Source organism: Panthera uncia, chromosome B1 (genome assembly GCF_023721935.1).
Source record: "Panthera uncia isolate 11264 chromosome B1, Puncia_PCG_1.0, whole genome shotgun sequence".
NCBI lineage: Eukaryota > Metazoa > Chordata > Mammalia > Carnivora > Felidae > Panthera > Panthera uncia.
The window spans coordinates 185,524,229-185,542,363 of NC_064811.1; the positions used below are offsets into that span (position 1 = coordinate 185,524,229).

The window sequence follows — 18,135 nt, forward strand, 5'->3', positions numbered from 1 at the left end:
CCCCCCCCCCCCCCCCCCCCCGCCCCCGCCCCCGCCCACCCCACCAGGTGGTGCACCCAGGAGGGATTCCAGGGCCGCCACTGTCTTGCTGAGGCTTTCTCCTATCATCTGTTGGATGTGTCCACTCCCCCTTTCCTGCTGCCCAGAGTGGCAGCTGTCTTCCACTGGGACCACTGCACCGGCCTCTTCGCTGGCCTCCTTGTCTCTGTGTTGGTCTCTACTGACTCACCCTGTTTTCCTCTGCTTTGCAGCAAGGATGATTTTTCTAACTCGTAAGTCTTATCGTGTGGTTGCCCTGTTTAGACCTTCAGAAAGTTCCTGTTGCTCCCAAGTCTGAACAGCTTAAAAGACTTAGAGGAGGCCTTCTCAGACTTTACTGTGCCTCAGATGCCCTGGGGATCTTAAAATGCAGATGCAGATTCAACACGTTGGGCGCTGGGCCTAAAATTGTGCGTTTTGAATAGGCTCCCCAGGGGATGCCAGCGCTGCTGGTCTGGGCAGGGCATTTTGAGGAGCAAGGAACTGGAGGACCCCTGCTGATGTCCCTAGCCTCGTCTTCTGCTCCCTCCCCAACCCTGCTCCAGCCACGCTGAACTTGTGCTAGCTTCCAGAATACGTCACATGCTCGCTCACCACTGGGCCTTTGCACGTGCTCTGTCTCCCTAGAGCACGCTTCCCCTGGCCTACCTGGCTCCTGCTCCTATTCCAGGTAAACTGTAGATCCCACTTCCTCTGAGAAGCCTTCTCCCATTCTCCAAGCCTAGGAAATGAAGAGCCTGGCATGTTTGCGGCCTGGCAATGGTGTGAGGTGGAGGGGTAGGGTGGTTGGTAGTGATTTTCTTTATGCTAAGTGACAAGGTTAAAGGGGTGAGCAAGCTGGCCTGTGAGAACAGGGTGGCAGCCAGAGGGTAGGGGTAGCTGTTTACTCTTACAGAAGGTTCCAGAAAGAAGGTTTTTGTGTCACCTGGGGGTTGGAGAGGGAAGTACGTCTGGCGTGAGGTTGTCTGGCTGATGGTACTCTGGCTCTTTTCCATTCTCAGCTGAGCAGTGAAGGATCCCTGAGGTAAGGACTCCAGTTGCCCTGAACTCTGTGAACAAGGTCAGCTGCACAACTGTGTGTCCTCAGGCCACCCAAAAGTCGTGTCAGAGAGCAAGGACATTAAAAGGATGAGAACTGGGGCGCCTGGGTGGCGCAGTCGGTTAAGCGTCCGACTTCAGCCAGGTCACGATCTCGCGGTCCGTGAGTTCGAGCCCCGCGTCAGGCTCTGGGCTGATGGCTCGGAGCCTGGAGCCTGTTTCCGATTCTGTGTCTCCCTCTCTCTGCCCCTCCCCCGTTCATGCTCTGTCTCTCTCTGTCCCAAAAAAAAAAAAATTAGACAGAGCAAAAACGGGGGACGGGGATGAGAACTGTTTCCAAAAACTTTTTTTTTTTTTTTTTTGGGGGGGGGGGGGGCACAGCTTGAGAGCGAATCATAGAGACAAAGAAAGTTTCTACTGTAGAGATTTTATTTCTCTTATTTTCTTACCAAAATCTCTTCCTCTGGGGTATTCTTTTGCTTTCTCTTTCTCACTTGTGCCGCTCATGTGTCCCTTTCGCAAGTTTGAGTCATACAACGAATTCCTCTGCAGGTTGGAATCAGCTATTGCTTGGCCAGAGAAATCCTGGATTTTGCTGGAATGGTCCTGCCAGGCTTCCTGCACCAGACGCAGCCCTGCAGGGAGCTGGGAATGGAATCTGAAACATGTGACGTTGCAGGTCATGATGCAGTGGTCAGGCATGTGATCTCAGCTTGGCTGCGGGCAGTGCCAGTTAGGTCTAGAAAAAGTAGGACGTTGGTTGCACCGCAAATAAGTTCAGTAGTGGGTATCAGAGCCAAGGAAACGTCAGAGAGCTTGTGACACACGGAGGGATCGAACGTCATCGCAGTTCGCGGCAATGGAAAACTCTTTCTGCCCCCCAACTGAAAAATATACCGCGTACTACTGCCTTTCTGAATTTTATTTCCTCTTTGTCATGAAGGGAACGTCCAAGCCGAGGTCTCCTCCTTCTTGACCCTGGCCTTGCCCCGCGGGACGTTTTCAGTTAGTTTCGCAGCGTCATTGTTACAGATGGTGAGCAGTTGGTCTGTTTACCACAGATAACGACCTTAGTTTCTTCCCAAAGAGAGCTGCCAAGTTCAGTGGGTTATTCCTGTACACCCAGTAATTAGTAGGTGCCGCAGGAAGTTAAAAAAAAAAACACAGAAGGGAAATTTGAGAAAGAAATTATTTCCTTTATTTTCTTTCCCACACGAGAATATCATACCCTTTGCCTTCAGGGAGACTTAAAGGCATGAGCTTGATGTATAAGAAAGGATAATGCACATGACAAGGAAAAATGAGTCGAGCAACAGGTAGTTAAGAGACGTAGCCTTACTAATCTTGAACAGACTTTGAACCAGAAAATGTGAACTCTGGTCTCCAATTACATCTTCAAACCTCCAGTCCTGGTCTTCATCTGCCCTCTGGTGGCCACGGTTCTGAACAGGAAATTCCACAGAAGAGCTCCCCCGAAAGAAAGCAGAGGCCCAGTAAGAAATAATAAGCATGTGTATATGTATGGATATGGACGTATATGTAAGTGTATATGTAAGTATATATGTAAGTGTATACATAAATGTATATGAATACCCCATATTCTTTACCTCTTATCTTCATGGTAAACCTGTAAGGTAAATAATAATATTCTCACTTAAAAATCAAGCTAATAGGGGCGCCTGGGTGGCCCAGTTCAAGCCCTGCGTTGGGCTCTGTGCTGACAGCTCGGAGCCTGGAGCCTACTTCAGATTCTGTGTCTCCCTCTCTCTCTGCCCCTCCCCTGCTCGCACTCTGTCTCTCTCTGTCTCTCAAAAATAAAGAAATGAAAATCAAACTAATAATTCCAAAACATGAAGTTAATATATACATCAACCCATTTCATGGGGAAGATATATTTCCACAGAGGAGTGTCTGTGCCCAAGCATTCAGTTCATCCCGAGGTCCAGGATGTTTTGTAGTTATTTTCTACATCTGTATTATAAAAGCAGTCGTTGTGGTGGGGTTTTTTTTGTTGTTGTTGTTGTTTTGTTTTATCAAACATTTTTTTTTTTTTTTTTTAGGGAGAGAATGGGAGCAGAGTAGAGGGTTTGGGGCGGGGAGAGAGAGAAAGAGAGGGAGAATCTTAAGCAGTTCCACGCTGAGTGTGGAGCTCAGTTCAGGGCTTGATCCCACAACCCAGAGATCATGACCTGAGCCGAAACCAAGAGTCGGATGCTCAACCTGCTGAGCCACCCATGTGCTCCAATAGTGGTGGGGTTTTTTTCACTGTCCAAACATGAAAGTATGTTATATCACGCTCCTCCCACCGTGATGTCCTCCAGAATTTCTGCAATCACCTGTCCTCTGCTATCCCTCAGCACCCTCTGGTTGTTCACATTGCCCAGGCTACTTACAGGGCTCCAGACCTTCCTCCCTCCACTCCTGTGTGTTTAGCCCTCTTCCCACACCCATGCTTCACCCGTCCTGGCCACTGTCCCTGATTCTTCCCAACCTCCCTAGGTACGCTAAGATTACAAGGTTGTTGACTTTAACGAACATTCCCAAAGGGTTAACGACGATGGAAAGAGTGCACACAACGCACGCATCTGACAATAGAAAATACGGTAAAAGCTTGGATTGCGGATAACTTGTTGCTGGGAGTGTTCCGCAAGATGAGCAAACATTTCTCATAAATTTTCACTTGATAAATGAGCGATGTCTTGCAATATGAGTAGTACAAGACGCCGGATGTCACATGATCACAACCGAGCCAACGGTTCCTCTCTCTCTCTCTCTCTCTTTCTCTATCTCGCACGCGTGCACTGTGGGACTGTGGGTGATCATCTCCCACGCTTGGATGCTTGGTCTCAGGCTGTGGTGTTTGCAGAAATCAGTGATCTTTCAGAACATTGGAAGGTGCCCACAACTGGCACTTGTGTGTTTTATGTCACTTCCAAGCACCTATGGACAGTCCCTTGTTTTTCCATCCAAGAGTAAGCTTAGGAATGCTTTGCTTCCTTCTAGGTCAGGCTGCCTGCAGATATGGACCCTTTCCTTTGCTGTCTTATTGCCAGTTACATGAAATACAGTAAATGACAAGAGTTTATTAATACTGTATTGCAGTCAACACCCATTAGTGATAATGAAAGTCTCCTACACAATAACCCTCCTCTGTCTTGTCTCTCTCACACCAGCCATGAAGTTTGCAAACAGAAGTGCAGGTTAATTTGTTTCTTTCTCTTTATATTTTGTATTTTCTTTGTTGTATTGTATTTCAGTACTGTAATCATTTTTATATGAATACTTTTGGGTTGTGTAATGAATCATCCGAATTTCCATTATTTCTTGTGGGAAAATTCGCTTTGATATACAAGTGCTTTGGATTATAAGCATGTTTCCAGAATGAATTATGCTCGCAAACCAAGGTTTTCCTGTATTGATGGGCAACGGCTTCCTGAAAAAGTAATCTGCCACTGTCTTCGTAGTTTCCCGGTGACCGCATCTTCCCTTGGCTGCAACCTCTCTGATCTGCTGGGCTTTTCTTTTTCCCTTTACTGATCCTTCTCCCCTCTCGAGCCGCTGGCCTCCAGCCCCCACACTTCTGATACTTGTCTTAGGCCTTCGCGTTCACTTTCTTCCACCCAGACTGGGCTCTACACCAGAGCAACTGGGAGTCTTGTCCATGTTATAGCATTACTTGCTTCATCATACCACGCGCACCCCAGAGAGCCTGGAATCCGCCCCCTTTCCTCTCCCCTTTATTCACCCAATTTGAGAATCGCTGCTCGAATCTGACAGTTTAACCGAGAAGGCAGCATGAGGGAGTGGAACGAATGTGTTTGGTATTAGAACACCTAGGTTGAAATCCTGCCTTCCCTATGACAGATGAGCTCTGCAACCAACCGTGGGCAAGTTTCTGCAGAGGAATTGGAATTGCCTGTCTCCACAGCATCCATTTCCTGCTTTCCCAATTTCCAACCCCTACCCACCACCCCAATCCCAATAGGAATCCATGTGGTTCCGGGAAGTTTGTGAGTGTATTCCAGTTCTATGACCCCCAGAAGTTGATCCAGAGGTTGTTTTTTTGTTAATGTTTTTGGGTCAAGGTTATAATCCCCAGTTGCTTGGTCAAACACAAGTCTAGATGTTGCTGGAAAGGGTTTTTTGATTTGTTTTTTTTTTTTTTAGATGTGATTAATATTTTTTTTATTTTTTTTAACGCTTATTTATTTTTGAGACAGAGAGAGAGAGACAGAGCATGAACGGAGGAGGGTCAGAGAGAGGGAGACACAGAATCCGAAACAGGCTCCAGGCTCTGAGCTGTCAGCACAGAGCCCGACGCGGGGCTCGAACTCACGGACCGCGAGATCATGACCTGAGCCAAAGTCAGCTGCTTAACCAACTGAGCCACCCAAGGGCCCCTTAGATGTGATTAATATTTAAATAAGTAGACTTTGAGTAAAGCAGATTATTCTCCATAATGTGGGTGAGCCTCACCCAATCAGTTGAAGGCCTTAAGAGCAAAGACTGGGATTTCCCAGTGATGAAAAAATTCTGCCTCAAGACTGCAGCCTAAAAATTCTGCCTGAGTTTCTAGCATGCTGTCCTGCAGAATTCAGACTCAAAGCTGCAACATCAACTCTTACCTGAATGTATAGGCTGCTGGCCTGCCCTCTCCAGTTCAGACTTGCCAGCCTCCACAATCGTGTGAGATAATTCCCGAACACAAATCTCTCTCATGTAGATGTATATAAATATTCCATCCAGAGTGCTGAACCTCTTCCTGTATTAACAGTTGGGTACTTTATTTTTTAAATACGTATACGTGAGAGATTTATTTTATATTTATAAATATACATACATATACATACATATAGGCAGTGTGGGTGTGCACGCGCCTCCTATTGGTTCTGTTTCCCTGGAGAACACTGACACATGTAGGTATGTCACCAAAACCCCATTAAAGCTTAAGCTTTTTTCTGGGAATACTGGGACATAGCTACTCCCTTTGTTTTGAATGGTGGAGTTCTGATGTGAGATTTGGAACAGCTGCTAGGTGCAAGCTCTGGGCTCGGATCCTAAGCTCTAATGCAGGCACTACCTCTAGCACCTGTGGGACTGCTCCTTCGTTTCCTCGTATGCAAAGTGGGGTTATAGTGCTCACCACATAGGGTTAGGGAAAGGTTGAAATGGTTTACTATTTAGAACAGTGCCTGGATCATAGTAAATGCTCAATAAACCCAAGTGTCGCTGCCAATGCTGCTGCTGATATACATGGCCTGATGACAAGCTGATGTATAAGAAGGGCAAGAAAATGGCCCCGTCAGAGCCCTGACGGCTTCTCAAACCTCTAGGTCAAACTGTCATCGCTGTCAAAGCCATCCTGCATCTGGGCTTTTCAGTGACATAAGCTCATAAACTCCTTTCATTTTTTTACACCTATTTGGGTTCAGTTTTTATTTCATATCCAGTGCTGAACATCTTCCCGTCTTCACAGTTGGGCAGTTTCTTTTTTCGGATCCACAAGTTTGAGACCCATGGCCCTTTTTCCAGAAAATGGAGCTACCTGTCGACTCTATTAAGAGTGACGAGTTTCAGTGGCTCCAGGAACCCTATTTCTAAACCCATCAGCAGGGTGGTACCTTCAGTTCCTGAAAGGTGATTTATTCCCCTATGGCAACTGCCCAAATGATTCCTGGGTGAGGTGATTTCAGTGAGGAGGAATCAGGAAGGGACTGGGAATGATGAAAAGATGATGGTCTTAAGGGACATGCAAATGAAAAACATAATAGGATACCATTTCAACTCACTGGTTAGGTAAAAATGTAAAAGTCTTAAAAATTCTAAGTGTTGACATGTATATAGAGCTAAGGGGACTTTTATATACTGCCGAGGGGGGATGTAAACTGTAATCTACAAAACGAGGTATAAAAATTGGCATTATCATGTAAAGCTTAAAATGCCTTTATTCTGAGGCAATAATATTTCTACCAGGTCTATCCCTAGAGAACCTCTCAGATATGTGTCATATGAAACACTTACAAGAATGTTGGGCACTGCATTGTTGATCAGAGCAAAAAGACTGAAACAACCATACACAGGGGGATGGATAAATTAAATGTGGAGTCTTTACTTAAAGCATTCCAAAGACAATGAAAATGAATGAACTACAGCTACATGAATCGATGTGGCTAAATCTAAAAATCATAGGTTTGATTAAGAGCACTTGCAAAGTACATACTAAATATCATTTATATAAAGTTGAGAAATACACAGTAATTAATACATTCTTTAGGGATTTAGCAAGGCTGGTGGAATGATCACGATTTATTTTCTAATGCAGTGGTGAGTACATGGGTGTTTCTGCTTGTCTTTACGTTATACATGTTATATTCTTTTGTATGCATGAAATATGTTCTTTTTATTGTGATAAAATCTGCATGACATAAACTTTAGCTTTTTAACCATTTTCAACTGTACACTTTAGCGGCATGCACTTAGGTACAGGCACGTTGTTACACAACCATCCACTACTATCCATCTCCAGAACTTTTCCGTGATCCCAAACTGTGCTTTTGGCATCACAGCCACGAAATCATTGCCAAACTCAAGGTCATTAAGTATCTTTGCTCTGTTTTCTCCTTAAAGTTGCATCATTTTCCTTTTTAAGTTTAGGTCTTTGACCCATTTTAAGTTCATTTTTATTTATGGTGTGGTAAAGGCCCAACATTCTTTCGCAGAATAAATTTGTAAACAGAAAGACAGAATCGGAGAATACTAGCTCCAGAAGGGGCCCTTCCCATTTACAAAGAGGAAACTAGAATACAGGTGAAAATAACAGGCCGAGCTCACACAGCTGGCTAAAGGGCAGCAGCAGAGTCAAATCCTGCCTTGTTGGCAATGCCTCGTTCTCACTGCCCAGGAGCCTAAGCGCCAGGAGCTCCCACCCGGGTTTGGACCGGGTACCCACGGAAGCACCGCGCTGCCTCGTTTCAGCTCCGGCTCCTCCCCTTCCCCGCCCCCTGGGCGGGCCCCTACGGCTCCGGAACTGCGGAGTTTAGGAAAACGGGCGCGGGCGCGGGCGCGGGCGCGGGCGCGGGGAAAAGCCCGGCTAACTGTTGACGTCTCAGGCACCATCAGCAATTGGTTGGAAGGCGCTGACTCCAGATCCGCTTTCCTACAATCCCAGCCGGGATTTCTCAGGCGCTCCAGGACCGGGAGGACCCGCGGGATTAAACGGTCCGGGGCGGGGCGGGGCGGGGCGGGGCGTGCGAGCAGGCTCGGTCCAGATTGACCGCTCGGGGCGGCGCGCGGTTTGGCGGGATTTTTCTGACTCCATTTACCCGCAGAGCCTTGGACTCGGATGGCTCCGTCGCGGCGGGTGCGGGGCCCGGGGCGCGGCGGGTAAGTACCTCGGTTCGTGCGGACGCAGCCCGGGCACCGGCGTTACCTCTTTCGCTTCCTGCCGCGTTTTGTGCCTCTCGGAGCTGTTCGTGCTGCGTAGCGAGGCTCCCTGGCTCTGCCCCTGCGGAACTCGCTCAGGGTCTCGTCTTCCACCTATAAAATGGGAATATTAGCCCCAAGTGCATAGGGTGGCCGCGAGATTTAAAGCAGTTACAGCTGAAAACTGCCTGGTGGGTGGAAGAGAAGGTTAGCTTTGTGTGCGCGAGTGTAGGCTGAAGCAGGCTGGAAGTATTTTGAAACAAAATATCCAACAAATAACTCCTTGAGCCGCCTCCTGCTTGCCAGACTTTACATTCTAGAAAGTTTGCCCTCTGGCTGGCCGTCAGGATTCTTATTTTCGAGACCCTGCCGTGTTTGTAACACGAACGTTAAAGCTGAACCAAATCTCCAGCCGGTGCACCAAGCTGTCGCTTGTTATTCTTAAAAAGGGGTCCAGGATGGGTCACGCAGTTTTGTCTTAATCAAAAAGGGCATGCATTTAAATATAGGCTGCCAAACTGCTCTCCAGAATGTTATTTTTTTTTTTAATTTTTAATGTTTTTATTTATTTTTGAGGCAGAGACAGAGCACGAGCAGGGGAGGGGCAGAGAGAGAGGGAGACACAGAATCCGAAGCAGGCTCCGGGCTCTGCGCTGTCAGCACAGACCCCGACGCGGGGCTCGAACTCACGGACTATGAGATCATGACCTGAGCCGGAGTCAGCCGCTTAACCGACTGAGCCACCCAGCCGCCCCCAGAATGTTATTTATAATGGATTCGTTGACAGTTGCCCTGCTGGCAGTGTCTTGAGCGCACCCGAAGGCCTGGTGTGGTCCTAGCTAAAGGGGTCTCGGCCTGCTATGGTGGGGACGCAAGGTCATACATACACATGTCCAGGAGTTCCTCCTGGGCTGTGGGAAGACTCCCTGTAGGAGGTGGCATTTGTGGATGCAGGGTGACAGCGGAATGCAAGCCAGGCAGAGCTTAGGGGAAAGCCTGGAGCAGGACAGAGCAGGGAGGTGGAATGAACTGAGACTAGACTCCTGTGAGGACTCTTGGGGGGGGGGGGGGGGGGGGGGGAGAACCAAAGGCTCTCCCGATGGAGAGCCCCACTCTCTCTGTGTGTGTATACATACAACATTTTTGCCTTTGAGACTCTTGAAATCTGTTCATCCCTCTCCCCCAAACTCACTGGTGCACATCTACCAAAACTTTTACATACGGTATCGCAGAGGTTTCCATCTTTGGAAACAGCACCTTGCTCCTACCCTTAGGTAAGGTGGAAACTTGACCTTTTTTTAAGCACAGAGGAGGATAAGTTCTGCAATCTGGTTTCTAGTCCTCTTTCTGTTACTTGGCTGTGTGACCTTTGATAAGTCACGTAACTTCTTTTTCCCGAACCCTGGAATTACAAATGCTGTAAGATGAATACCTGGTCTACTTTCTTCTTTGGAACGGAGAATCAAATAAAGCAGTGGTCCTTAAAGTGTTTATAGAAATGTGCATTTGGTAGAAACGCAGCAGCTCAGATCCCATCCCAGGTGGATGGAATCGGAATCTCTGGGGTGGGGCCAAGCAGTCTGTTGGAAGCCTTCCAGGTGATTCTGATGTCTTAAGTTTGAGAACCACCGCTCTAAAGAGTTCCACAGTTTTGTTTACTGTGACTCACAGTAATGATGTTTTACATCCCGATTAATACACACGTGTGCACCACACACTTCTAGAACAACAACAAAAAAAGGGTTATGAAAATCAAACGTTCAATGCAATCTTACATTTTCTGTTCTTTTGTATTTCCTTTTTGAAAATACAGAAGGGGCGCCTGGGCTTAGTCCGACTTCATCCAGGTCACGATCTCGCGGTCCGTGAGTTCGAGCCCCGCGTCGGGCTCTGGGCTGATGGCTCGGAGCCTGGAGCCTGCTTCCGATTCTGTGTCTCCCTCTCTCTGCCCCTCCCCCGTTCATGCTCTGTCTGTCTCTGTCCCAAAAATAAATAAAAAACGTTGAAAAAAAAATTTAGAAAATACAGAAGAAGATGTTGAGGGAAATTCTGGGGACGTGGGTAGAATTTGAATATGGACAGTAGATTATATGAGCCTATCAGTGTTCATTTTCTTAATTTGGAAATTGTACTGTGGCAATGCGTGATAATGCTCTCTTAGGAAAGGCACACTGAATTATTTAGGGGTAAAGGTGCACGTTGTCTCTACACACACAGCGTATGAGACAACATGTGAATGGGAGGTGAACGTGGGTAGAGAAGATACAGAATGTTCTTGAAATTCTATCAAGTAGAACATTACTCAAAGATATGTTGATTCCGACACGCCGGACTGATTTTGCTTTCCACGAATGGTGCCTGCACAGCCAGTTGTAGAGTCAGAGACTGAGTATGGTGTCGTACCCAAGTACCCCCAGTGCCGTCCTGCAGTGCCCGGTGCACGGAGGATACGCCGTACATGTTCACTGGAAATACTGTTCCCCGCCCCCCCCCCCCACTCCTATTTCCAGTCTGTATTTTAGTCACTGTTGTTACATCTTGTTTACGCTTGTTGAAGATCTGCAACTTTGTCCTTTTATCCCAGTGCCCAAGGGAGGGGCATTAGCGGTGGGAAGGGGAAAGCTGTGGATTTGAACTGCTGGAAATTTTGACGCGGGCGGCTTCTTGGCTGTGTGCCACTTTGGGCAGATTTACTCTGCAGATGGGGTTCACTTCTACTTTATAGGACCGTTGGAGCTAAATGAGAAAATGTACGGGCAAGAGCCAGGCCAGGCTAGAATGGGTGTCAGGTGCCTAGTAAATGCCAGCCTGCTTCCCTTTTGCTCTATTCTGCAGAAACTGTCAGTCACTACTATGACTTGTCCTCAGGGGAAAGGAAAATAGCAGGATTAAGAGCTTCTGTGTCCCTGAGGGAGAGAGGTGTACTATTTTATACACCGGTGATATGATTTGACCTGTAAAAAAAAAAAATGTGTGTGAGATACAGGTTCTGTTTTCCCAAAGGATTTTGCCATAACCTGACTTTCTCTGGGTGCTCACTCTTTGTGCAACTGATGACTATAATCTGGGGGAAAAAATGCTTTGAATGGGTTGCAAGTTATGGTGTTTCCCCAGTTATTTTAAATATTTCCTTTTTGTGTGTTTTTGCTGTTCGATAGTGTGAGATCTTCAAAGAACTCTATAGGAAAAACACATTCCACAAAAGATGTAAGTTATCGTCTCACTTTAATATAATTATCTCATAACTGACAATACGAAATGATGAACGTTTTGTGGGAACCTTCGAGTCGCGTAGACTTGGTGAGCTCAGTGTTCTATTGTAGTGAAAAGTGTATTCCTTTGCTTCCCATCTTTGCCAGTATATTACAAAAAATGATCCCTGTTAACATTTTGAATCTTTTTTTCTGGGCCTAGGTTGGTTTTATTTTCATTTGGATAATTGATATCCTGTAAAAATTTGTACAGCTTTCTGTATTTTGCTTTTTTCACTTAGCCATTTGGCTAAAGTCCAGCATACCTGGCATGGAATTCTTCAAGTTTTAAAGCTCTGCTCCCAGCCTGCCTTCGCTGGAAGTCCAAAGTGCCTGAGATGGATTTCTTAGCGTTCCTGACTTCTTTCTTTTCTTGGAAGGCAGCTGGAAGCTGGAGGCTGATTTGCATCTCAGAGGATGGGAAGGCCTGTCAGCTCCCCTTCTCTGGCATCCCACCCCCAAGTACTCCGTGACAGATTTTATAGTGAGGGTCTGTAAGTGGGAAAGTTTTTGTTTGGTCCATTTTACACCATCTCCTTTATATCTTCTAGAATTTCCTCATGTTTTCTTTTCTGTAAATGGCATCCTTCCCCATTTCCCAGAGCTGTGATGGATTTTTTTTTCTCATTTTCTGTATGTTTTGGTCTTTCATGAAGATTTGGGGTAGTAAATGTCATGGGGCCTGTTAGTATATTGAACCATAAACCCTTGTCTCTTCTTTGGGAGTTTTTACCTATGTGTATCCTTATGAACTTTCAGGTGCGTGGGGGAGAGGGCCCATAGCTTCCCCTAGATCAGCAGTTGGCAAACTATGGCCCGTGGGCCAAATCTGGCCTGCTCCCTGTTTTTGTACAACCCTGTGAGCTGAGAAAGATTTTTACCTTTCTAATTGGTCGGAATAAAATCAAAAGACAACTATCTCGTGATAGGTGAGAATGATACGAAATTCACATTTCAGTATTCGTAAATAAAGTTTTATTGCGACACAGCCGTGCTTATTCTTTCTGCGAGGTCACTGTCTGCTTTCAGACTCACAGTGGCTGAGTTGAGCAGTTCCAACAGATGCAAAGCCTACTATATTGAGTCTCTGGTCCTTGATAGAATTTAGCCAGCCTCTGTCTTGGTTTTTCAAAGGGGTCTGTTTCCCCCAACTCCCCCCTCAAAAAGTGTTAAGGATCATTTCTTTAGGCAGCAACGATGGCAGGATTATCCTTTCTAAGTAAATCAACTTTGTAATGTTCCCGGTTGTTACAACTAATTCAATGACTTTGACTTTATTCACTTTCAGAAAGCTGGCCCAGAGCAGAAGCCTACTGATGTATTTGATTTTCCCGATAATTCTGGTATCTCCAGCATCAGCAGACTGGGTGAACATGAGAAAGATGAAGAACCTTATGAAATCTTCGGTTAGTATTTTAAATCTTCATCGTAAAAACTTGAACGTAGTTTATCCTAAAAACTTTAGGCTAGTTATGAATAAAAATATGCATCGGGCTCTGTGCTGACAGCTCGGAGCCTGGAGCCTGCTTCAGATTCTGTGTCTCCCTCTCTCCCCCCACCCCTCCACTGCGCTCTCCCTCTCTCTCTTTTTCTATCAAAAATAAACATTAATTGGGGCGCCTGGGTGGCTCAGTCGGTTAAGCGGCCGACTTCAGCTCAGGTCACGATCTCGCGGTCCGTGAGTTCGAGCCCCGCGTCGGGCTCTGGGCTGATGGCTCAGAGCCTGGAGCCTGCTTCCGATTCTGTGTCTCCCTCTCTCTCTGCTCCTCCCCCGTTCATGCTATGTCTCTCTCTGTCTCAATAAATTAAAAAAAAAAAAACGTTAAAAAAAAAATTTAAAAAAAATAAAAAATAAACATTAATTAAAAAAAATTTTTTTTAATATGAAAATCTTTTCAGATTTTAAAAATCAGCTGTCTGCATATGACTGTAGTGTTCTGGGGAGTACTTAATATTTTGAGTTAATTTTTCTCACTTTTAAGTACATTTAGAAGTAAGAACTCTTTTTTTAAAATTTTTTTTCTTTATGTTTCATTATTTATTTTGAGAGAGAGGGAGAGAGAAACAGAGCACGAGCAGGAGAGGGGCAAGAGAGAGAGGGAGACACAGGATCTGAAGCAGGCTCCAGGCTCAAACCCACGAACCATGAGATCATGACCTGATCCCAAGTTGGACACGTAACGGACTGAGCCGCCCAGGCACCCCATTAAGAAGTCTATTAAACATTTATCAAAGCGGAAGTCTTCTAGGAGCATTTGTCCACAAGCCAGTCCTAATAGGGCACCTATTATAGTTCTCTGTAGAAAGAGGAATATGAACTATACTTCTCACTCCCTATGACCACTCACACCATAGAGTGATTCAGTAAGGAGTTTTACTTAGAAGAGGGATAATTTTCCCTTTGCGGAAATACACAGAGGCATAGGATGCTTCAGGAGAGCCAGGCGGGGGGAGCTCCATCTGTGTTTCTTGGAGTGTGAGGAAAGCAGGGCTGGCACCTGGTCCAGGTGGGACTGCTTCTGTTTATGTCACTGGCCACTTCAGAGGTCAAAAATGAGCGGAACGTGGGCACCTGGCTCAGTCGGTTAAGCGTCCGACTTCGGCTCAGGTCACGAATCTTGGGGTCTGTGAGTTCGAGCCCGCATCCGGCTGTGTGCTGACAGCTCAGAGCCTGGAGCCTGCTTCGGATTCTGTGTCTCCCTCTCTGCTCCTCCCCTGTGCGCACGCGCTCTCTCTGTCTCTCTCAAAAATAAATAGATTTAAAAAACTTTTAAAGAAAATACCTCCCTTTCAGTGGTACATTAGTGTGGCCCCCAAATTGCACAACCGTCACCATTGTCTATTCCAGAACATCCTAATCACCCCGGCGAGAAACTCTGTGCCTGTTGGCATTCAGTCCCCACCCGTCCTTCCCGCCCCACCCCCAGCCCCTGCCAGCCATACACCTCCTCCCTGTTTGTGCCTCTTCATACAAATGGAGTCCTACTCCGTGTTCGTTTGTGACCAGCTTCTTGCATTTAGCAGAGTCTTTTCACGGTTCCTGTGTGCTGTAGCAGGCGTCACACTGCATTCCTAAAAAATGTTTTAGCTCCGTAATCTGTTGTTTGTTTGTTTGTTTGTTTTTTAATTTTTTTTTTAACGTTTTATTTATTTTTGAGACAGGGAGAGACAGAGCATGAACGGGGGAGGGTCAGAGAGAGAGGGAGACACAGAATCGGAAACAGGCTCCGGGTTCTGAGCAGTCAGCACAGAGCCCGACGCGGGGCTCGAACTCACAAACCATGAGATCGTGACCTGAGCCGAAGTCGGCCGCTTAACCGACGGAGCCACCCAGGCGCCCCTAACCATTTTTAAAAGTACATTTCTGTGGCATCACCACGCTCCCGTTGTCCTGCAGCTATCCTCCCCACCCACCCCCCCAGAACCTCCCCTTGCCCCTAACTGAAAGCCTGTGCCCATTAAGCCACACCTCCTCATTCCCCACACCTCCCAGCCCAACTTTCTGTTCTATAAATTTGACTGCTCTAGGTGCCTCCTTTGAGAGGAATCAGACAACGTGTTTCCTCTTTTTTTCCCACTCAATTATGTCTTCAGAGTCCCCCCCGTGCTGTAGCCTGTGTCCGAATTTCCTTCTGAAACTGAGTAATATTCCATCCTGTGCGTATGTCCAGTCATCTGGCAGTGAACACTGGGGTTGCCTTTACCTTGTGACTGTTGTGAATAATGCTGCCCTACACACGGGTGTTCAGACATCCATGGGAGTCCCTGCTGTCACTTCTTGGGAGCACCTACGCAGAGGTAGAGTTGCTGGATATGAGGTGATTGTGTTCGCTTTTTTGAGGCCACAACGTTCATCTTACGTTGGCACTAGTGATACAGTTTCTCCACACCCTCGCTTGGGGTTGTTTTGTTTTGTTTTGTTTTGTTTTGTTTTTTGGTGCCAGCCATCCAAATGGATGTGGAGTAGTATCCCACTGTGGCTTCGAGTTTTATTTCCCTAGTGACTAATGATGCTGACCATCTTCCTATGTGTCTGTTGGCCCATTTGTGTATCTGGAGCTGTCTATTCAAATCATTTATCCATTTTTAAGTTGGAGTATTCATCTTGTTAAAATTGGGGTGTCTCTCTTTATGTGTTGAGGTGTGAGGGTCCAGTTTGTATGACTGTTAACACACGGAGATTCAGGATTGGTTTGTCTCTCTTTTACTCTTTGTGATGGGCAGTAGTGAATAAATCCCTTTGCCTAGTTGAGGGCAACACAGAGTATATTACTGATGTTAAAATTGTGCACGGACGTGTTCACTGCTTAAGCAACTGTCTGTCTGAACCCATGCCGTTTAATCCACACCATGGTGCTTACGCTGCCACTGGCGGGCTAAAATTGCTAAAATTCGAACACAAGTGGTAGCTTGGCTCTTACCAGGCCCCGCCCCCCCGCCCCACGCTTGCAGCAGTTCAACTCTCCCATTCCTGGCCGCCTCCCACCCTCCCCCAAGCTCTCCCCTCCTGCCACCAGCCCAGCCCCAGCCCCAGCCCAGTGTGTTGAGGTCTCTCTTTTTACCTGAGTAGGTAGGAGTGTTCTGTTCCCCCCAGGGTCCTCTTCTGTGCCTTTCCACCAAGGCCATTTGGTTGCCCTCCCTTTCATCTTCTTGCTCGCTGAAGTTAGCTCCTTGTGCTAGTGAAAGGCTCAAACGGTGCAGGGGAAGAGAAGGAGGGAGAAGACTGGAATCCTTCCCCAGAGGGCCCCCTCCTCCCAGCTAGGAACTTGATGAGGTTCTAGAGTCCCGTGGGCCAAGCCCTGTAAGCCTCGGAGCTGATCACGAGTGCAGTGGTCTCTCAAGTAGGGCCGTGATGCTCTGTCAGGTGAGGACTGAGCACGTCAGGCTTCTTTAAATTTCTTTTATATCCTTAAAACATTCCCAGATAGCATGCAAATACAGTAATGCAGGTTACCACTGACAAATGCCCACGTATTTACGAATGAAATGGTTTAAATTTCTCATTGTTGAGGTGTGAGCGCGAGAACATTCGGGAAGGAAGTAGCCTGTGTAATTGGTAGCCATTAAAACTGAGGTCGCCGTTGTAAGGGAACAAACTTAAACGCTGCCCAAGCTGCCAGACTTTGAAAGCTGTATTTTAAAAAAAAATGTCTTTTGTAGACCCTCCTTTACACAGCACTGCTATATATGCTGATGAAGAAGAATTCTCCACACACTGTGGTTCACCCATCCCTTCAACTCCTGAAGGAAAAGAAGTGGAGAAAAGGTAAGCTTCTACCTTAAGCAGTTGTTTATTTGGGGTTAGTAGGATTTCCGAGACGCTCTCTCAGGCGGAGGCTTTTAAAACTAAAGCTCTTTAAAGATCTTTGGAGCCAACTTAGTTTTTCCTCAAGAGAACCGGTACATAAAAACATATTTTCAAAAATTAACATTACTTATAATTAATTATAGGTACAACTTTCCCGTCAAAGAAAACAGTCCCGGGGATGTAATTGCAGCATGGTGATAGAGGGGATACTGTGTTGTATGTGTGAAAGCTGCTAAGAGAGTAGATCTGGACAGTTGTCACGAGAAGAAGAAAATTTGTAGCTCTGTTTAGTGACAGACGTTAACTAAACTAATTGTGGAGATCATTTTTCAGTATATACGAGTATCCAATCGTTATGTCATACACCTGAAACTAACATATGTCCGTTATACCTCCCTTATAAAAAAAATCCAATTTAATTAAAAAAAAAGTCATTACAATTGACATTTAACTGATTATTCTAGAAAACAGGCTCGTGAAGCTAGTTTAGCTTTAAGGTTAAGACAAGGAGGGAAGGAAAGGATTTTTCAAGTTTTTATTTTAATTCGAATCACCTGGTTCTCATCACAGGTACCCTCCTTAATCCCATTACCTATTTCCCCCCCACCTCCTCTCCGGTAACCATCAGTTTGTTCTTCAAAGCTAAGATTCTGCTTCTTGGTTTGCGCCTCTCTCTCTCTCTCCCCCTCTCTTTTTTTAAAACCCTTTGCTCCTTTGTTTTGTTTCTGTATATATCATATGGGATTTGTCTTTCTCTGACTGACTTCCTTTGCTTAGCATAATAGTCTCTAGCTCCATCCATGTCATTACAAATAGCAATTATTTCATTCTTTTTTAATGGCTGAGTAATATTCCACTGTATATATGTACCACCGCTTTATCCGTTCACAAATCGATGAACACTTGGGCCGCTTCCATAATTTGGCTAGTGTAACTAATGTTGCTATAAACATAGGGCTGCACGTACCCTTGGAATTAGGGTTTTTGCATTCTTTGTGTAAAAACTCAGTAGTGCAATTCCTGGATCATAGGGCAGTTCTGTTTTGAACTTTTTGAGGAGCCTCTGTACTGTCTTCC

General features: G+C 46.1%; 1 protein-coding gene across 2 annotated transcripts in view; it reads left to right on the top strand.

Moving 5' to 3' along the window:
* Positions 1-7,383: 7,383 nt before the first annotated feature.
* CENPU (centromere protein U) overlaps positions 7,384-18,135 on the top strand; it is a 43,070-nt gene continuing 32,318 nt past the window's right edge. Inside the window, exons 1-4 of one of the 2 annotated variants that reach the window (XM_049632572.1) lie at positions 7,384-7,401; positions 11,658-11,706; positions 13,039-13,156; positions 16,911-17,016. In XM_049632572.1, coding sequence (XP_049488529.1) covers positions 7,394-7,401; positions 11,658-11,706; positions 13,039-13,156; positions 16,911-17,016 — 281 coding nt within the window. In that variant the 5' untranslated portion in view covers positions 7,384-7,393. Of the gene's footprint in view, positions 7,402-8,130; positions 8,461-11,657; positions 11,707-13,038; positions 13,157-16,910; positions 17,017-18,135 lie in introns of those variants that run through there. The other variant, XM_049632571.1, reaches the window with a different exon arrangement.